General features: G+C 40.4%; 2 protein-coding genes across 4 annotated transcripts; both read right to left on the bottom strand.

Moving 5' to 3' along the window:
- Positions 1-653: 653 nt before the first annotated feature.
- On the bottom strand, positions 654-7,879 carry il2rb (interleukin 2 receptor, beta). Of its 3 annotated transcripts, none has more exons than XM_084926526.1 (10): positions 7,648-7,879; positions 6,978-7,102; positions 6,717-6,849; positions 6,496-6,562; positions 6,316-6,406; positions 6,036-6,181; positions 4,502-4,697; positions 4,210-4,333; positions 4,017-4,095; positions 654-2,746 (listed from the first exon to the last, which is right to left on the bottom strand). In XM_084926526.1, the coding sequence occupies exons 2-10, from the start codon at positions 7,054-7,056 to the stop codon at positions 2,021-2,023; spliced, it is 1,641 nt and encodes a 546-aa protein (XP_084782652.1). In that variant the 5' UTR covers positions 7,057-7,102; positions 7,648-7,879; the 3' UTR covers positions 654-2,020. The 3 variants fall into 3 exon arrangements, with proteins under 3 accessions (XP_084782652.1, XP_084782651.1, XP_084782653.1); XM_084926525.1 differs by having other exon boundaries at positions 6,978-7,075; XM_084926527.1 differs by lacking the exon at positions 6,978-7,102.
- An 8,664-nt stretch (positions 7,880-16,543) lies between these two features.
- Positions 16,544-21,611, bottom strand: LOC146388940 (SUMO-conjugating enzyme UBC9-like). The gene is made up of 7 exons (XM_084926524.1): positions 21,268-21,611; positions 20,931-21,016; positions 20,720-20,803; positions 19,845-19,917; positions 18,906-19,015; positions 18,594-18,673; positions 16,544-18,039 (listed from the first exon to the last, which is right to left on the bottom strand). The coding sequence occupies exons 2-7, from the start codon at positions 20,994-20,996 to the stop codon at positions 17,976-17,978; spliced, it is 477 nt and encodes a 158-aa protein (XP_084782650.1). The 5' UTR covers positions 20,997-21,016; positions 21,268-21,611; the 3' UTR covers positions 16,544-17,975.
- Positions 21,612-22,027: the final 416 nt, after the last annotated feature.

Here is a 22,027-nt window from a genome sequence, read left to right as displayed (position 1 = left end):
AGCAACACTAAAAACATACAGACACAAATTGCTCTTTTTAAAACAACTATTTTCTGTGTATTTTAATCAGGGGGCTCAATGTAATTTATCCCTGATATAATACGTTTGAAGTTGCTGTGACTCTGAGGCAGACAAACTGGTGAGGAGCAGAGTCTTGCACGGCAGCACTGACATGGCTAAATATTGTAAATTCTGTGTGAGGTGAGCGGATGTTGCTTGTTGTGTCAAAGTTAAATGTCAAACCACACTCTAATACACACGCTCACTCACACATACACTACCAGGACCACCTGACAGGACATGTAAAAACTCAAAAGTACACACAGGCACACACACACACATATATATAGAAACGTGCAAACACACAGGCTGTCTCCCACACTCTTTCTCAAGTCGGTACATGCCCACCCCTCAGCCCTCATTCCACAGAGACACAGGAAGTCAAAGGGTGACCCATTTCTACTAGAGCTTTTACTTTGTTTGGCGTCTGTACAGATGCCACTGAGTGTAATGGAAACATACTGCACGCGTAGAGGCAAGGCGACATTTTACACTGACCTCAACGGCTTACACAAATCTACAATGAGCAGTCCAATGAATTTAGCAGATCTGCTAAGCGTGTACTGTAAGCACAAACACAATTACTCACTCTGTAAAGTTTATTTAGATTTATTGGCAGATGTCAGCTCTGAGTGATTATAAATGTTCATCATTACAGACAGAAGAATAAAGACTATATCAGCACAATAGCAAATACACACTAAAAACAACACAGAGGCAAACCAGCTGCCTTTTTTTTCTTTCTCAACAACAGGTCAGTGTTAACTCGAATCAACATAATGCTTACTGCTGGTGTAGACTTGGTCCCTTCCCTTTCAATTTTATGCAGCCGAAAGGCATCATGATTACCATAATAAGCACACACAATACGTCACCAAAAAAAAGAACATTTCACTACTTCAAAAGTTCAAAATCAACCTGCAGCAACAAATCAAAAATAGAAGTAGCTTTAAAGCACTCTCATACTATTTGATTATTTGGAATTCATTTAAAGTAATAAAAAGCAAACTTTAAAAGGGCATTTATGTGTTGTTGTGGCATTTATGCTTTTTTTTGTTTAAGGCTTTTTTCTAAAAGTACGACATGATGATGAGATGCTAAGTATGAGGCTAAATGATGCCCCCGCTGCAGCCTACATGCTGGTTAACTGTGCAGCGTTGTACTGCTTTCAGGAGCAGGTTGCTGGTTAGCATGCTCTGTCAGAAACACTGATTTATGTGCATATTTTTCTTGCTATGATACCAGTTATAGGTTCCAAACCATCTAAACAAAAGACCAGAAGTGTGAAAGTGAAACCTACATTAACCGATTAGCATGTAAACAGGAAAGCTTCTCTACTTTTATAGCAACAGCTGATTAAATGACTATATATGTTATATAAAATTGGCCTTTGTCATAGTTTATTGGCAAAGAAATATCACTGGAGTTCCCCTTAGACCTATGTAGCTTTTTTTTTCTTTATTAATGTTCCTTAATGCCAAAACTCAGATCAGCTTGCTGAATGGGAGCTTTCCAACAAAAATGCATTCACCACTAGCATTCAGCAGCTATACAGCTACATGTTTGATGGAAGGAAACGATAGAAAGAGTATTACGCTCGCTTTCACCATGATTACACTGGGTGATTGCCGGCACACTTGCCATAAAGCTTTATAAAGTAACGCTTTGCTTCTGGAAGCAAGTCTAAGCACTCAGCAGCCATGCTGAAACACATTCAGGCACTTATTTAGGCACTTGTAATCAAAACTGCACGGCGATTTGCCGTGTATCCCGCTTGTGCTCAACATCTTTGTTGATATGTCAATTTTGCATTTTCTGTTGTGCTCTAATGTCTGCAAAATAACTCGTACACGAATAAATCATGTAGGCGATCGTGGAATTCGTTTCTTTGTCAGACTAGAAGTTACACTTTGTTTGTTGTGTAAACAGAAGAAGTTTTAATTGACTGCACAGAAACTTTTCAGATGGATTTGTTGCTGAATGTTGCCTGCAGCTCTTTCAGTGTCAGGTAGCCGGTTTTACCGGGCTCCACGGGCATGGAGGAAGATCTGCACATGGCGCCAGGCACGAGCCAGGCTGAAGAGCTATCATCGCTAGCAGCTGTCATGGGTGTATCCTCCTGATGGTTGTCAGAGGACATCTGTGGTTCAACAAGGAGGCTGGGAGGTGTTGGAGGAGAGAAGGTGGGACATATGTGTGGAGGAAAGCGTACAGGAAGGATAAGGAAAGGAATGTTGTGATCATCCAAGAGAAATTGCTCTCCTCCTTCCATGTACCTTTCTTCCTCATTGTCAGCTTCAAGTTCGATTCCGAAGCCCGAGTCTGGGCTCTGCGGCTCCCTCTTCAAACTCTCGTAGGTTGGAAAACCGCAGAGCGAAGGGCAGAGGGACGGGTGAAAATCATCGTGGTAGGTAAAGTAGGCCGGGGTGGGGTCAATGCACGCGAAGCCACCGGAGGAGCTGGAGGTGAAATAGCTCCGGTTGGAGAAGATGGACGAAGAGGCGGAATTGTTGATGATGCCGCTGGTGTCTGAGTTCTGGAAGTGAAGCAGGGCGCTGGTGGAGCTGGAGGAGGGAGAGGTGGATGGGACTACATCAAAGTCCTCACACACCTCCACGGGGGAGATTTGGTCGATGGGCTGTGCTGTGAAGAACGACTCTGAAACTGAGAGCGGATTCAGCCATTTCTGTGGGGGGAAAAACACTCAGACTATAATATTCACCCAAAGAATCACACAACAGTATCAGAATGTGTGTATGTGCGTCACACTCTGCATGAACTGAAAGGTGAATTAGCACTTTGCATAGTAAGGACAGGTTTCACGAGTGAGCTTAAGTGCATTTCTAGAATATTTTGCTTGAACAAGGGTCAAAATCACAGAGCAGGAGGGATTAGGAAAACTTATCTTTTGCTCCCACTGATGCAGCCATTAACATCTGTTCTAATTTCCCCCTCAAATTGTTTGAATTTCACATTTTCATTGCAGAAATTAGGCTGTCCACTTAACAAAAAGGCTTCAAACCAATTGCAATCCAAGATTCTTGGTACCTGCACTCACTGTTTAAGCATATGTGTAGGACAGACAGACAGTTACAGCACCATGGGAAAAACTGCTCTAATAATAAAAATGCTGTTCTCGTTTTGTTCAGTTTGAGAACAACTGTTAAAAATGTCTCATTCTTAATGATTTGTATGCATCAATGATTATTTTATGAAATATGGTGCTTTTTGGATGCTCAGACTCACATTTATTTAAATGCTATATGTATTTATGAAGTTACTTTGCTCAGTAGAAGTTTGTGTGAGATTTTGAATGCAGAATTTAAGTTGTGCATATGTTTCTGTGATGGTATTACTCGTTTTTTCCCATAAAAGGATGTCAGCAGTTCTCTTTTGGGATACCAGCCTTACAGTTTGTATGATGTAGCCCAGAGTGAACATGCGCAGTGACAGTTTAACTGGTTGAATCTTGGCGAATGTGCCAGAAAGCAGAAAACTAGAACTTTACAAACTATTTCAGGTGTGGCGGGAATCCAAACCCATTGCCACAGACAACTGACGGGAGTGCGGTTCAGGTCTTTCTCCCTTTGTTGTGGGCTGTGGGAATCAGAGCCTTTGATGAAGAGCTAACTTTATGACATTTTATCATTTTAATCAAACTTCATTGTCTTCATTTAATAAACATTACTGAGAAGGAGAAGCAGGTCAGAAACTAACACCATGGCCTTTGCATTATATGCTTATATGTCGTTTTGATCCACGTCTAAAGTGAACAAATTCAGCCAGCGAACAGCGCCTCACACTTAAACAGTTAAAGGTCCCATGAATACCACATAATATACTACAAAAAGTTGTGTTGTTGTGTGTTGACACCTCTGCAGTGAAGCGGTCTGTGTTGCTTGCGGCTGGATATTTTGATAAATGGATTGTTAGTCGAGAACATTTATTATTTTTACCTTTAGGTTTCCTTCGTGGACAGAGTGCAGCGACTGAAAATACTTTGAAGGGTTCGGTACTGCCTTCCCTTCGAGCAGCCTGAAACAACACGGGGTCGAGCGCGTATATCAGATATACAGAGTGTGTAGATATACACACATACATGCAAACATATGCGCACTCCGATAACAGCCAAAGTCACAGTTTACTCACCCCCTGGTGTTGCATCTTTTGTAAACGACCAGCACAACAACAATAATGAAACACACGGTGCCGAACAGTCCCATCTTCACCAGTGAAGACAGACTAAATCCCTCTGAAACAGAGAGCAGACAGACTGAACATGTACAAATGTACATATTCAGTCGACCTTTACTTTGTTGCCTAGATAACGAAGCAGACTGGATGCATCCTTTTTTCCAGCTGCACTTATTCCCAATGAAAAAGTTGAACTGTGATGCTTTTAAGACTGACAAGAGATAAGCAGAGTGTTCACCAAGCTCACCATTTACACTGTTTGTGTTGTTACCAAGGTTGTCCGATGAATTCACTTTCCAGGATGACGCTCGACTCCAGTGGCTCCAGTGGCCGTTATATCCAGATTTTTCAGTTTTAACTCTCACTCTGACGTCCCCATGCCCTTTTAGTTCAGACAGAGCTAATCTCAGCTCTTTGTCTGGTGTTTTGAAATCTCTGGCCTCCTGAAAAATAGAAAATTCAAGACAGGGTCAAAATAAAGGTGTGTCTCCAAAGAATTTTGCTTTAACTGAAAGTAGAATCAGTTATGAGGTATTTGTATAATTCTAACCAGCTTGAAAATCTGTATTTGGTACGACCACCTTTATTCTTCACAGTCTGATCTCTCTTAGGCAGCTTTCTTGTCATTTCTTTAAGTAGTCTTCAGAAATACTTCTCCAGGCTTCCTAAAGGACAATCAAAGCTCTTCTTTGGATGTTTGCTGCCTTTTATTCTGTTCTCTGTCAGGATGAGGTCCGAGCTCAGGGGAGGCCAATCCATGACTGATGCTCCATTGTGTGTGTTTTTTCTATCAGGTATGCTTTTACTGCATTGGCAGTGTGTTTGGGATCATTGTCATGCTGAAAAATCAATCAGACACTTTTCAGGTGGTGTTTGATGGTGAATCAAACCCTGATGGTGGTTTTCTTTGTTGATAATTCAGTTTGACAAGATCTCCAACACCATGGGCTGAAAAGCAGCCCTAATCCACGACAGAGCCTCCTCTGTGTTTTACAGATCACCTCCTCCATACATCCTTTTTGAATCTAAAAATTTCAAATTTTCTCCCTTTTCCCTTTTGTTAAGAATGTCTTCATCTACTGCAGATAGTATTTAGGCTTGCCAACTTCCTCTTTTGTCCTTTGCTTTTACACGTTTATCAGTTTTTTAAGCTTATGGCTTTTTGGAGTCTTTGGTTTTATTCTTGTCCTACCGTATTATCTGATGTGTTTTTGTAACAGGGTGGTGGCAACAACGTGCCTAAAATACACCATTTAAAACTTTTTTTTGTGCCAAATTCATCTGAACATGATCAAATACAAGGACTGGACTAAAAATGAATGAAGAAGCAGCAGATGTCCAAAGCAAAAGCCTGAAAAATCTTGAGAAAGCCTGGGAAACTTTGCTCAAGTCCTCTTTAAGACCCAACCCATCAAAAAATAGCCAGAAAATTCTGATTTTTTTTGGAACTGAGATGTTTAATAATCCTTATAACAAAATCTACAAAACATGTTTTGCTGTATCATGTTGTTTATGATATATTTTTATAATTTATTTATTATATATTTTTTCTATCGCATTTCATACATTGGGCATTTTTAGCAACATTTCGTTAAGAACAATGTTAATTTTAGACAAAAAAAAAGAGTTTTGTCCATAACGTTTTGAAATCATGGCAAGTATTAATAATGTTGATGAGACAGAGGTCTCAGAAACTGATGAACATGTGGCAAATATGATACAAATGGCATTATATGGTTAAATATGGAAAACTCTGTTACTGCATGTATGTAGATGCTCACCGTCCATTCTTGGTCACTGGTTTTGGTCTGGATATGGAAGTAAAGGGGTGACAAGTACACTGAGATTTTTTTGCCTGGGCTCCACGTTATGTAGAGGTCTGTGCCGTTGATGCTGACATTGGGAGCACTTGGAGGATTCATTATAACTGCATACACAGACGTATAAACAAGGCAGATTATTAAATGTTGGTAATTGTTGCAGTTATTAATCCATCGTTGTAACTTATTCCAACTGTGCGGTGTATCAACAACAATTTGAATAGAAGTCAGAGCTACTCACTGCAGTCTAGTGGGCGATAGTTTATTAGGGCCTCCACTAACACTCCATTACAATTCACACTAAAGTTCAGTCTTTTAAAAGGATTTAAAGTCTGGAAGAAAGCAATAAACCATTAAACAATGAGGATAGAACTTGTGTGAGTAATCCAGTTTGCCATGTTTGCATGTGTCCGATACTTACTTCGTTTTCAAAGACAATACTGCAGCCAAACAGAGAGTTCTCATGTTGTTCAAGCTTGCATTTTTGGCTAGATGAGAAAAGGACAAAAAAAAGGGCAAAATCTTCACTTAGCACTGACGTTTTGTAGCCAAACTGTGACCCATAATGTTTCTTTTTGTAAAATTAAAACCTTTGTCCCCCAACTAATACACACAGTTTTCAGTATGTCAGAAATATCTTACATATACAGGGCAGGACTGCCATGTGTCCAGATTGTCATCACACCCGAAAGCCAACAGTCTGCACCGGGACCCACGGCAGAGCTGTTCAGCGTGCAGCTGACATTGTTGTAAAAGTCATTTGCACAGGAAAGTCCTTGAGTAACAGAGACACAACAGAAAACAGGAGTTGGGATAGTGTTGCTTTATCAGTATCACGAGACTTTACATTCAGAGTAGACTGAACTCTGTGTGCACTCAAGTTGCAGATATATACACTCATACCATGTGAGAGTCTGTGGGAGTGGGCCGCATGCACTGAAATGATAACTATCAGGAGGTGTGAACACAGCAGCACCTCCATCGCCGTGAATGTGGTATGACTGTAGGCAGAGAAGAGTGGTCATGCACTGTGCGTTAGAAGGGCGAGAGGAATAAAAAGTTGTAAATACACCAGCTTAGACCTGGAAGTCAGCTAAATATAATCACCACAAAGCTTCTAGGAAGGGCAACATTCACAGCTTGAAAAGCTGTGGCAATATATCAACTGTGTTTTACAGTAAGGACCTCCTCTAAGCCATACTGTTAATGCAAGCAACACCTTATTTAGTTTACAGTAGCTGACTTCATACTTTGCAGTGTGTGTGGCTTTATGCTAATGAAACAAATGAGAGAAAATGAACAAACCAGTCTAAAAAAAACCTCGGGGGAACATTATGTGACCTGAAAGAGATGAATCTTCCCATCACGCTGTTTTGACTCCAAAAACTCACTAAAACTATCCAGTACAGAAAAAAATCATCAACTCCAAGCTGAAAGACACACTTGTGTTTGTGTGTATGTACTTTAAAGTTATTACATCAGCAAATGACTGTTTTTATTAATTAACATAGTAATTTCCCCCCCTCCCCTTAAACAGGACTAATAAAAAATGTTTGAAGAAGTAATAAATTACCTCATGAGTCTTGGTAGCAGGTGGTCAGGAAACACATTGTTGCTTCCTCTTTTGGACTGACGAGAAGATTTCCTTCTGTTCCTTTCTATTTGAACATCGTCGTCTTTTCTGGTGCTGTCGTTCTGTCACTCACAGTCATCCCTCTGCCTCCTCCTCCTCACCCCTCCCTCTTCTCTTAAGTGCCCAGTGATATTTTCCACTTGAAACCACAGCTTACAGGGGCTTACAGGAAGCTTCGTGCAGCGGTGAGTGATAATGAGAGACGATGGGCCGGGGTGGAGAGTGAGATGATGATGGTGGTGGTGGGGGCGGTGGGGGCTTGGCTTGTTGTACAACACCTCCTTCTGCTCGCCACCAGCTGCAACTGCTACCTGAGGCCCCGTTGCCTTGTTTAAGGTAATAATAATTGTACCGAAAACAAGAAATCCAACCGCATCCTGTTTCAATCACAATTGTAAAGTGGGTTGTATAAAGAGAAACTCGCGAATTGCTCTATGAAGTGGTTTATGTCAATGAAACTCATCTTAAAAAGGACATTCAAAGGATTATATAGGCTAAAGCTACCCGATTTAGAATCGTGGGGTTATTTAAAAATGCAAACGCGAGAAGCTGTGCATGAAAACCGCTGCTGTTACAGCCGCAACCGCTGCAGACACATACTTAAGTACTTCCAAAGAGACAGAGAGTAAAGGAGGTTGAAAGTTAAAGCAGCAGACAGCTCTTCAGTCAGTGGCCACCAGGCATTTCTGTAGTCAAAGGCCACCTGTTATTCCGTCTCACTGTGTCAAACGTTAACCCTTACAGTGAGGGCTATGTGGCAGTTGTTAATGGTGATATGGGGCAAAACGGTAAGCAAGGGAGTTTCTAGAAATACAAAATGACGAGCTGGAAGGGCATCACTTGTTATACAGCACAATTTGGATAATTTGCACCTCAAAAGGTTGTCACAAGAAAAGTGACCATAAAAAAACAGAATTTGTCTTTGTGCATATTGCCAGTAAAATCCGAAATATATAAAAACAATACCAAACAAGCTAAACGTGATAGGTAAAGTTGAAAAAAAGAAAAGAAACAGAGAATCTCCTGTTTAACAAGACACACAAACTTTTGTAGGTTTGTAGGTTGCGAGCACAGTGATTGTGCAAACCAAATCAGTGAGATCAATTTAAGTTTGCAGAACGTTTTTGTTCATCTTTGTCTTAAAGGTCATTGGAGGCCATTGTGTAACTTGCCTTTATACTAAACATATAGGCCTACAAACCACACGCACAAAAACACTTTCATGCAGAACATTACAACTGTTGCGACACAGTGTTTTTGAACTCAGCTATACTTTGTCTGCCTGAGTGGGCTTAGGCCTGCAGTAGTAGGCCAGAGGGTGATGGCGTGATGCAGCCGCCACGGGTTCCTGCAGTTACTTAGGTGTCGGCATCAGTTAGAACCAGCGAGACGAGAGCAGGGGAGGGTTTAAATGTGCAAAGGAGCGGGGGGGGGGGGGGGGGGGGGTTGGTGAGCGTATATGACACTCACTGAAAGGTCAAAGTCCGCTGTGCCTGTGGCAGGAAGTCGTCGAAAAGACCATAGAGATGTTTGTGCTCGGAAGGCAACAAAATCATCATACCACAACCATAGTGGGGAAATGTTCAGTGGCGAGAAGGTGAGAAGAATAACAAGGGAGGGTATACTCATAATACGAACCCTACAGCTCTATAAAACAAAGCACAGTGCTGCTCTTGAAAACTAGTGGGTTAACACTGTTTCAAGATTAGTTCTCCTAACTGCCAGAAATACATCATTTATTGACTCATCCCCCCCAACAATCAGACTCAACTAATATACCCCCCCCCCCAATAAAATTATGAATTATCTTGCATAAATAGGCTGTTGATTTTCTTTACTCATTTCAGGTATTACCAGCAAAATAGTTGCATGTTTGATCATCTTGGAATTTACCCAGATGTATTTATTTATTTAGACAGAGATCGTGACCCCCAACAATGTTCAGCACAAAGTTATGCAGATGCATACATTCATATACAGCATTGTTGTACATGCTTTAACAGAGCTAAACTCACCAGTTAACCTAACTGGTGGGCTGTGGGAGAAATATTTGATATTGTTGGGACAGGGAAAAAATGCAGGGTCCATGCAAAACATCCCCAACTAACAGATGTTTCCAGACATTGATGGTAAATGTGCTGCAGCGTTATTCAAGCTTTGGACTATTGACTTCACTGATGAACAACAACAGCGTGTGGGGCCAAAGACTAGATAAGTTGCAAATGTTCAAAACAATGTGGTAGATAGCATAAGTGCCATCTTATCTGTATTTCCATCAAGTGAACAACCCAATGTGTTGGGCCAAAGATAGCACAATCCTGTCAGAATTCATGCACTACATATGTATATGGTGTATATATGTGTAGTTTCCACATATATAAGTATATATATATATATGTGTGTGTGTGTATATACACAAAATTGATATGCAACTTAAAATAAACAGAGAAAAAACAAACCGTAAAACATGTTAGCTTGCTGTGATAAACCAGAGCTAGCAGCTAGCAATGCTGGATTCTCTGTAAAAGGGAACATGGCACCACAACACGGAACTACACACTGAAAGCATGAACCACTGGACTTTTAATTCATCATAGTGAACTGATGACATTTTGTATCTACATTAAACTTCTGCAAAAACGTCAAATTAGCTTCACACAGGCTTCATAACAGATGAGCTCAGACATGAAAGCTGTACTATCTGCTGATCAGTTCACACTTAACACATTCAGCTAGAGCTGAATTTGACAGTTTATGCATTGTCTAGTCAGCATATGCAACTTCAAAGAGACCCCTCCACCTCCTATCTTTGTGTAGTAAAGGATCAGATTGCTACTACAGATACTTATTATATAGGTCTGGGTTGACAGGAGAGGCAGGAGGTTGTGACAAAAACACAAGTTTCAGTGGTTTGTGTTGAAACCACCTCCATTCTACTGCCTTTACACATCACACAAAGAGGTAAATAACCGCTTTAGCGACTACTGCCATTTACAGACCCAGTTCTCCAAGTTATAATATGAATTGGGATTGCATTTTACAAAAGCGGTTATTTTATTCATTCATTTTTGTTTACTTTATGTGCACATGAATCATATTGCTTTTGTTCTGCAAACTAAAATAACTTATGTTAATTGAGCAGGATATTACAGAACTTCCCCTGAATAAGCTTTTATTTCGAGCGCAATATTTATCTCTGTTTTGTGCACGCTAAAAGTGCAAGCAGCACCATCTCCAAAGTAACCTACAGTGAGTCATAAGACTGGTGTGTGTGTTGTGGTATCAGAGTAGGAAACAGGACCTCGTTTTGCAGTGCCCTTTTTTTTTCTTTTCACCATTTTCATCACATGCTTGGTGAGCTGCTGTTTCTTTCTGTTATACAGACAAAACAAACGATATATTAAAAATAGAAAATTGTGTAATAGTAAACCAAAAAAATTAGAAAATTAAGGTCAAATAAATATATGTTAAGCGACAAAGTAGAACAGGAAGAGAATGTCTCTACCGACTTCATCTGTCTTGTGACGCTACCACAGATGTGGTCTGCCAATCACAGGGCAGTATCGACGAGTTACTATGATACAGGGGAGTCTAAGGACAGAATATTTTGTGTAACATAATTAAGAGAAAATCTGACTAAGACAGTCATTTGGACCTGTTAGTATTTTAAGTGTATGAGTAAATGGTGACTTAAATCTAAGTCACTCTGGATGCAGGTGGTAGTATAAAAATATTTTCAATAATAATGTATTATTATCATTATAAATGATAGTTATAGGCAGTGTTGGTCAAGTTACTTGAAAAAAGTAATCAGTAACTAATTACTGATTACTTCCCCCAAAAAGTAATCCCATTACTTTACTGATTACTTATTTTCAAAAGTAATTAATTACTTAGTTATTTGAAAAAAGTAATCGGATTACTTTAGTTATAGGCACCTTTCAACACACTCAAGGACATCTTACATTAATTAAATACCAAACTCACAGTATTCATAAATTAACAACAATGCAGAATCAAACAGAATAAGCGGGCTTTAAACTCTCTTTGATATCTGGGCATATTGGGGCCCGATGAATGTAAAAACAAAGAATTACCAGATTTTTTTTTACCTTATTTTTGTTTTTAAGAAAAATAAGAGCCACATATGAAAATATTTGTTTAAAATTTTGATAGAACAGTAGCAGTATAATGTCCTCGTAAGTGGATATCAGGCCCCTGTAGAGCAAAATTGAGTATTTTGGTCTAAATAACCCAAAATGTGATGTCCACATATGTGGACGCCAGGTCCTAGGAGGTTAAAGGCTTGCCTTTAAAGCCAATATTGTAAATGTGGTGCAGGACATGCCACTCAGCTGTAAAGCCCACAGTGGTCTGGTAAGAGGGCAGTATAATCTCAGCATACGGGAAGTACGAGTGCCACTGTGCAGAAGATCAGAGAGATATGAAGGTGTGAGGTTATAGAGAGACTAAGTAAGAAGCAGACACTTAAAATTAATGTGACATTTATCACACATATGGTCTATGGAAGAGGGTCTGGTAACACAAGCAGCCACATACTTTGAACCAGTTTTTTGTGCGGTAACCCAGAGAGGACAGAATTATATTAATCAAGTAATGCAGAGCATGAGTGAGAATAGAGGCACTGTCATGAATGGGTGAATTAATATTATGTAAGTGGAGATATTGATGCGTGCTTCATTAAAGGAGGAAAGAAGAAGGAGAGATTAGAAAATCAGAATCAGAATCAGGAAGACTTTATTTATCCCCAAGGGCCAATTAACATACAACAGAGCAGCATGACGTTGAAGATAAGGACAGGGCATAAACAGGCAGTAGGGGTGAGATAATAAATACACACAATATAGAGTAAATACACAGTTTTAAAATTACACAGTATTAACATTAAAGTGACTGAAAGGTGAATAAATAACTGTAAGTGAGTAAAAGTGAGTAAAGTGTCGGCAGTATAAAAAGAGTGTCGAGTAGTTTATGTTTCTTCAGTCTGTTCCTCTTCTAAAGGCTGAGGGAGTGGAACCAGAAGGTGATGCAGAAGGTCATGATGCTTTCCAAGGAAGGCATAGTAAAAAGTCATCGTGATGGGTGTGCTGACTCCAAAGGAGTTAAGTTTTTTAAGGAGGTATAGCCGTTGGTGGCACCTCCTGAGAATCTCCTCAGTGTTGTTAGAGAATTTCAGGAGGTTGTCAAAGATGGTTCCCAGGTATTTGTACTCCTCAACTACCTTCACTGGCTTCCCATGGATGGTGGTGGTGACTGAAGCAGCCAGATCCCTCTGCCTACTGGAGAAGGTCACCACCATCTCTTTGGTTTTGCTCACGTTCAGTTCAAGTTTAGAGCTGTTACACCACTCTAAAAACTCCTGCAGAGTGGGCCCATGGTGTTGTTAGGGGCCTGTCAGCAGTGACAGGAGAACTGTCTTGTCAGCATTTTCACCAGGTGACAGTTGGGCTGTGTGGATCTGCAGTCATCGGTGTAGAGGATGAAGAGCAAGGGGGAGAGCACACAGCCCTGGGGGGAGCCAGTGGAGGTAAATGGTAAATGGCCTGTATTTGTATAGCGCTTTTACTAGCCCTTTACACACCCAGTCATCCACCCATTCACACACTGGTGGAGGCAAGCTACAGTTGTAGCCACAGCTGCCCTGGGGCAGACTGACAGAAGCGAGGCTGCCATATCGCGCCACCAGTAGGCGGTAGTGTCTTGCCCAAGGACACAACGACCGAGAGTATCCGAGCCGGCTCGAACCGGCAACCTTCCGATTACAAGGCGAACTCCCAACTCTTGAGCCACGATCGCCCACAGCTGGAACGGAGGCCGGAAAGAGAGTTGTTGACCCAAACTTTCTGAGTCCTGTTGGTCAAAAAGTCCAATATCCACAGGATTAGCTGATCATCCAGGTGAAATCGGGAGGAAAGTTTAGTGGCCAGGATATGAGGCTGCAGAGTGTTGAACGCTGATGAGAAATCAGCAAATAGAAGTCTGGCGGAGGAGTCAGGGAACTCCAGATGTTTGTGGATGGAGTCCAAGATGAAGATTTTTGCATCATCGACACCTCTGCGTCCACAGTAAGCAAACTGAAAAGTCATGCACAGAGAGAATTTATCACATATATCCCAAACAGTTCCTACCAGAAGAACCTTTATTTCGTCACTGTTTAATTTGACAACCACAATTTAATCTTCCGTAAACATTCAGCAAGGGAATAAGGCAGGAAAGTGGAACTAGACTTAGTGGAGAGACAGAGCTGCGTGTCATCAGCATAAGAATGAAAAAGTATGACAAATTACCTACAACTGTGACCTAAAGGTAAAAGAAATGATAAATATAAGGGGGACCAAGGCAGAGCTCTGTGTAACACCACTAAAAACTAGTCATGTGGAATCTTATGACATGGATATAATTTGTGGTCGAAACTCTGAAATGATTGAAGGTAAAATTGCAGTTTAGCAGCCTTACAAGCAGAAAGCCATTAAGGATATTAACTAACTTAAAAAATATTTGTTTTCCATCAACGTGTATCTAAAGCTTGAGGACCAAAAAAAATATCAACTGGTAGGTTGTTGAATTTGGAAATTCACGTATATATATCCTACACCTAAAGAGATTTAGTTCATTCCATTGAAACGTCGGATTTTGGCATGTCAAGATATTAAGATATTAAGATAACAGTATTTGGAAGAGAACCTGGAGAGAAGCAGAAGCAATACATTTGTGTGAAAAGTGGAGAGCCAAGGAGTACAGTTAGTGAAGGTAGATCAGTTTAAAAACCTGGGGTCAACCATGCAAAGCAACAGTGGGTGTGGGTGGAGATGAGTGTTAACATGAGGATAGCAGCAAGAGTGAAAGCAAAGGTTTAAAAGATGGAGCCCTTCTGTGATGTATGGTGTGGCTCTGACAAAAATACAGAAAGCCGAACTGAAGAAGATGGAAGAAGTGTTTGGATAATTTTCTTATGTGAATTAAATCCTTAAATTAATTTCTGCTAGCAAACATTAGCAAGAAAAAGAGAAATAATGTTATTTCACCATCTTCTGATCGTCTAGGAGTGGTGAACGGATCAAAGTTACTGAAATTCAAAGGACTCCCCCCACTATGGTCAGCACTAACTGCTAACACTAAACAAACCTTGGAGTTAAACCTCAGTTGAGAAAGACCGCACTCTTTTGCTAATGTGTTGGGTTTTTTTTCTAAATGCTGGTCAAACATTAACATGGATACAGGAAAACAAATGAGTCATAAGCAAGTGTGTCAGGCAGTTCGGTTCGTTGCATATTGCAGTGGACATGTCTATTCTGATACTCATACAGTGGTGTGAAAAGGTACCACCTTACTGCTTACACGGGAATTAAGAGGGTGAGTAGCAGCCAGATGCTGCTAATCAAATATACTTGATTAGCAGCAATCATCGGCAAGCGGAGCGCCTCTATAAAAGCAGAGGTTTCGACAGTTTGCTGTTCTGGAGCATTCAGGTGTGTTAACAGGGTGAATGTCATGCCCCCGTGTTGGTGTTGGTCATCATAATAATGCTGATCCAGGATCAACATTGCAACTGACCAATCATGTTGGCTTTGCAATGCTTGTGTGGTGGAGTCTGCTAATTAGCTAATGTCTTGGCTAATGTTAACAGATTACACAATGTCCTTGGTCAGTTTCTCCTGGACCAACATTGTTATGATGTGGAAACAACACCATCACCATCACGGGGATATCCAACTGTGTTGACACAATGGCTAGCAGGAAAGACATCGGCCATGATTATAGAGAAGCAACTGTTACTGCCCATCATCGCGGGAAAGGTTATATGGACGTTTCCAAACAATGTGAAGTCGGTCATACTATAGTGAGAAAGATTATTCACAAGTGGAAAACACTTGACAGTTACCAATTTTCCCAGCAATGGATGTCACAGCAAATTCAATCCAAGGTCAGGTTGTCCAATGCTTAGAAGTTAACCACGTAACTGGCAGCAATGTGCTTAACATAAATTTAGCTCAGATGTGAAAAGACCTCTGGTAGTTGAGAATGCATTTCAAAGCAGGAAAGAAAGGCGCAAAGTGGTCCAAGCTGCCACAGGCGTGGTGACACAAGGTTGATCAAGGACAAACTTGGCGATGTGATAACAGCTTTCAACTTTTAACTGCCCTAAACCTGTAGCAGTGTGGTCAGAAGAAACAAACAAGAAAACAAAAAAAACGCTTCGCAACATTTTGATTCCTTTTTTGGTCAGATGAGATCATTCAGAGATAAATAAATAAAAATAAAAAAACCCACAGCAGAGGGGAAGCAAAACAAAAGGTGTTAGATTTCTTAAGAATATCATGCAAGACATCCGAGGACATTACACCCTTTCACCTTCTGACGATAATAAGAAAAACATATTGGTCTGCAAAGGAATTGTGCTCCAGATTCACTTTGAACTGTAGTGGTAACGATCCTTGCAAGCAGAAATGAGCCCGGAGAACCAATGAGACGGGCTGGAATCTGTATAATCCCTTTAGGCACTTATTTTCAAATCTCCAAAGAACAACTTTGACAACTAAAGCACCACGCCTCAGTTTTTCCTGATCATTTTTCAGTAGACTGCATTTTTCTTTCAGCCTGTGATGGTTACAAGCTAATCCATGTCTGGGAAATGGCTGCAAAGGTGTGCAACGGCTCAAAGATCAGCCTCATGCTGGATTTTCCCTTTATTTAAAGCCAGATGAATACAAATTAAAATACTAGTAAATAACAAATTTCATAAATACGGAGACAATAAATGGCCAGACACCCCCCGTTCCCCGAAAACAAACAAACAAGAGATCTGCAAAAGAAATGTTTTTCTTTGATTTTATTTCACAATTTGATGCATTTAATGTGTCCTTTGTTATAATACCACACACAAATGTCAACTGGCTAAAACAATATAAAACATAACTTCCACAATTTTCCGTTATTTATATTATGTACATGCACTCATATATTTAGAGGCAAAGAAAGAAAAATATCTCAGGCCATCTCTCACTCTCAAGTGCACTTTCATTTATCTTCTTTGCTGGCTGAGAGGCCATTCCAATGAGGATCCTTCAGCTTCAGTTTTTCCACGTGGACTTGAGTTTGGACTTTTTTTGTGAGCACTGTGCCATAAAATAACTGGGTGGACGGGGCCAAAAACAAACACACAGCAGTAGTTTATAACCTTTACGATGCAACTTTTCTACACAGCATGTTTGGAAGGTGATGACACACTGATGTCAGATGGGCGTAAAGTTTGGTATGGTGACAGTTTCTCTTTCAGGTGTTTTTTTTTTTTTTTTTTTTTAAACACCATGTGGTTTCACTGCAATAAAAGATTATCAAGGCTCAAGGGAAGAACCAAAGGCCTGACTCAAGTGCCTTATTACTCCAAAGTCAAGCCATGGAGGTTATGTTTTCAGTGTTCAACAGGGGGTATTTGATCCCTATCAAACTTGTTTTGGGAAAACTCTCCAAATACTTTTAGTGGCCTTGGTGGAAGTCTGCACTCTCTCCCCCCCTGTTGCTTCTTGTTACTCTCCTAAGTGCACGGCTTAGCTGAGCACATAAGAAATGCCAGGATTGTCTTTTAGGTGCATTTACGTTTAGATGGTTTTTGATGGGTCACTGTCAGTTTTCTTTAAGTGCTTTGTGCCAGATGGTATGCCTGTGTATTTGTCATGATAATGAAACAGCGGGCAGAGAGAACAAAGGAAGAACAGACAGACTCCTGTTGTGCTTCTGCTTTGTCACAGTGAGAGCCCACATTCATGAAACACTATCTACAGTACTCCTGGCCTCTGATGGTTTGATAAAGCGTGTAAGGTTACCAAAAGGGCAAATCTCTGCTGATCATCACACTGAGTGGGTTGGACATGATGTCTTACTTTTACAGCTCTGTCAGCACATTAGTCACACGCAGTTTTATTGGAGGCATGACCAAAACTGGATATGGATAGTACACATATTACAAATGTCATACTGACAGCAGGATTATCAGTTATGCACTGAAAATGCATAAAAACTGGATTTTCTTTTGAGGACAGGTAAAATGTATGATATTACTGAATTGTCAAAAGAAGGGAAAAGAAAAACAGGCTCACTTGTAGCCTGTATCAAAAAATATATTTAGAATATATTTAGAATACTTAAAAGTGGATTCTTATTGGAGTGGTCCTTCAGGTGCTGCCTGCCACCTGTTTGTGAGCTCTCGGTTCAGGCTGCTCAGGCTGGGTCGAGGCCACCTCTCCGCTCTATGTGGGGGCAAACTTCTTGGCCTGTGCCCTTACCCTCTTCTCGTAGTCCATCCTGTTCTGACTGAATGATCAAACGAAAAGAAAGTGATACAACAGCCTTGCAACCATACTAATAACACATCACTGTTTAAAAAACAGGTGTGATTTCCCCTTAAAGCTTATAACAGTGTTAATATATTAATTTTAACTTGAATACATAAGTGGCCTTTGGCAAATAGAGGCCTGTTCTTCCTGTAAAGAGGCTGGTGCAGTTAAACGTGCACACCTGATAATGTAGAGAGCTAGCATTTCAACTTCAGGCGACTTTTGGCTTTACAAAGGGTCGCCACAGCAGGTAGCTCTCTGTGTTTGATTTAGCAGATATTTTTACGCCGGATGCCCCTCCTGATGCAACCCCAAAAGAATGTCTATCTCTGGGGATCAGTCACTTGTTAGGCTAATTTGCAAACCGCAATCACGTAAAAAGCAAATGTGGTTGTTAGTAGTTATCATGTCGCTATCGAATCACATGACATTACTTAATAATATCACAACATTGCTTAATAAAAATAAATCATTTCTTTCTTGATTCTTTTTTTGTAGGATCCACTGAGTAAATCAAACAACCACACTTACCAGTAAATTGTGTAAGCTTCCGCTTGTGCTGGATCTTGAATGTTGGGCTCATTCAGCAGCTCCTGGATTCCCAGAAGAATCTAAAAAACACAGCAATACAACCATAAATACATATAACTTAAAAGCAAAGCAGCCAACTCCAATGCCATTAAATTGAATCATTACTAAGGAACAGAGGGCTGTATAGAGAAATTATAGATGCACTCCTTTTATGCTCCAACACTGTGAAAGTAATTGGAGTAGTCACAAAAACAAAGCTGCATTCGCAGTGAAGTATGGAGGACGGGACTATGAACACAGGAGCCTTCAAACCTGTTTGATGGTGATAGCAGGTCTCCAGTCTTTGTCCTCCTCCAGGATGGACAGACACACAGTGCCTGATGGGTAGACATTTGGGTGGAATATCGGTGGCTCAAACTTGCCTGAGGACAAATTATTGAAGACAAAGTCGTACAATGAAGCACGGGAACACTGACGACATTGACCACAAAATACATTAGAATCACTATAAGAAACCATCATTAGTTGGAACTAAAATCACAAGAGGCTGTGTGAAAGTGAATTTACACAATAGTGTTATTTTCCTTTAATTTTGTCTCAGCCTTTGAGTAAATCATGGGATTGTAGCGCTATCGTAGCACTGTTTCCTAACATCAGAGAGGGAAATTCAGGCATATAATATACAACATGTGATTCAGAAGTTAACAGTACAATGACACCAGGGAATTCTGGGATTGAGCTTTGGTTATACACTTTCAAATCTTATGTTGTGACTAAAAACATGACGCTGTCTTATATATGTAGAGATGATAGTTATTTATCTTAGAGTCATGCTTTGACCAAAGCAGTTTACTGACCACACCGGCTTCGTAGCCCGACGCTGTTTTTAATGTTTCTGCTTCTGCTGTCTGTAACTTTCCAACATCAAACATTACACCGAGCCCGTCCTTTTTCTAACCATGTATCTTTTTCATTGTCCTAATGTATTATTTCTGCTACAAAAGCTTTTATATTTTCAAATAAAGGAAAACTACAAGTTATTTTATTTGTTTGCAGTGTTTCGTGCCATCGCTATAAACTTTCCTTTAATCCTGTTCTCTTTTTGTCTCTAATGTGTGACTTTCTGTATGAATTTAATGTTCTGCTTTTTTCACTCGCTTCTGTAAACCCTGTTTTTAAAGGTGCTGTTTGAATAAAATTGTTATTATTATTACATACCGAGAGTGGAGAGAAGAGATAAGAGGTACTCACATTTGGGTGGAGATGAAGGGTAGTCATCCTTGAACAGCATTCTGAGTTTATACAGTCCTCCTTCCCACAACGTCTAACGAAGAAGAATGAAAACAACTGTGTAAGCAAAGTAACTAACAACATTCCAAGGTTATTTAACAACAGCAAAGGAGCGTTACAAAAGTAACTGCATAAACGAAAAATTTCTAAACTGGCGTTTTCGTTCAGCTCATCTTTTCATCCACATTCTTCGGGAGTACAAGAAAAATACATACAATGTTTTAAAAGCATAATTTCCTAGATGTTAACACTAACTTTGCCATCACAGTAATTGTCGCCACTACTTGCAATACTCTTGACTGTAAAGTTTTGCTATTAAAGCTTGTGAAGAAAAGCAATGTTACTTTTTATTTGAGAAAAGAGTGGCTTGAAGTTGTTTTGATGATTTAGCCCATGTGTAATACTTCCAAAGAGAACCTCGAATAGAAGCACATTACTCAGTTTTTGTGTAAACTATGTGATCAGCAATGAAGACATCTTGTAATTTAGCAGGTTTCTGTCCTGCATACAAAACTGTAGTTATACTAAAGCATAGCACAGATTTCTACTTATCAAAAACACAAGAACATGTAGAGATTTCAGACAAATAAAAGAGGAGACTGTAATTGCTCTCACTGAACTAGGATTCCTGGTGCTTACATGCATGGGCACGAGCAAACGGCTCAGTGTGATCCTGTTTAGTACTAATGTGCAGACAGGTTGGGTAATAAAGTTGCTGAAGGAAATGGGGTTTGCATTTTATGTGTGTGCGAACAAAGTTTGTGCTTAAACTCCAGCATCTTCGAAGGCCTCCTGCTGGTTATTTCCTACTCTACATCCAGCTCCAGGTAACTTACTCCCTTCTTCCCTGGGATGGCACACTCCCAATTCATCAGGTTCATGGTCCCATCTGGATTCTTAGTGGGAACAGCAACAAATCCCTGTGTGGTTTACATGACACGCAAAACATCAGCTGCCAACCAGAGTCTGGTTTGTGTTAGAAACACTCACAACAGTTAGTTTAAAAAAACACTGGACATGAAGTTGCTGCAGATGACAGATGCTTACAAAAGGGTGGTCTTTTCTCCAGGCTTTGCGCTCCTGGGACAGTCTGCTAAGAGCGATGCCAGACATTGCTGCTCATCAACGCCCCCCTGTGGAAAATCAACCCCAAACCAAATTGATTAAAGGCGAATCGTTAACAGGCGGGTAATGTCCTTGTTTCTTCTAAAACGGCGACACATGTTTAGCTTGTTATTACCACAAGTATGACTTTTTTATGAGTCCTGCTGTAATGCAACGGTAAGTACAGGTGAGCTCCCACAATGCTAACAAACGCTACACATGAATCACCTCGCATTACTGTGGGTCCACTGTCTAATAACATCACTTCTAGTAAACTCACCTCGTGTTTTATTTGACTAAATACCAAAAGTGAAGTTATAAAAGTCTCAAAGGTGGCTTGTTTGCTTCGCTAATGCTAACGTTGCCCCCGTTACGACGGCGACCGAAAAAAACACACCCTTCGACGGTAAAAAAAGAAAAAACAAATACAACCGGGCTAGCTAGGCTACTAATGACCAAACCGGAAGAACAGTTTCTTTTATCAACATTACTAAAAACACTTTACTCAGATTACACTGAAGGAATTTTCCCCACAGTTTTGTAAAACAATGTGAGTCTGAAAACCGTTTCGACTTGCTAGCCTATCGCGAGGAAGGACCCCAATTTGTTTATCTCGTTAGGACCTTCAGGCAGCGTAACGGGCAGCCTAGTGACACACGTCAGAGATGACGTGATGCGTAGTTCACAGCCGTCTAGTGATTTAATCCTTTTGAGTCACGTCCAAACCCAAAATGTATCACCAGTCACGTCACAATTTTATATTTACCTTAATAAAAACCCACCTTTGTCTGACTGATATTCATATCACTTGGATAGCATCATTACTATCAGTGATAGTTTTATTGTGCACCAGTCCATCATTCATATCTGCTTATCTGATGCATGATAAGCAGGGTATTGCAGATGCACCTCTCCCAGTTTTATCTTGTGTGATCCGAAGATCCTTCCAGGACAGGTGAAACCTGCTATTTGTGTCTCTACCTACTGGTCTTCATAAATCTTTACATGCCCAGGAAATGTCCCAGGGAAAGCTGGCACCT

This window comes from Perissodus microlepis, chromosome 4, assembly GCF_051167445.1.
Source record: "Perissodus microlepis isolate ML-2025 ecotype Zambia chromosome 4, ASM5116744v1, whole genome shotgun sequence".
In the NCBI taxonomy this organism is placed as follows: domain Eukaryota; kingdom Metazoa; phylum Chordata; class Actinopteri; order Cichliformes; family Cichlidae; genus Perissodus; species Perissodus microlepis.
Note: the sequence above shows the minus strand (reverse complement) of the source record. Positions and strands in the feature narration are given on the sequence as shown.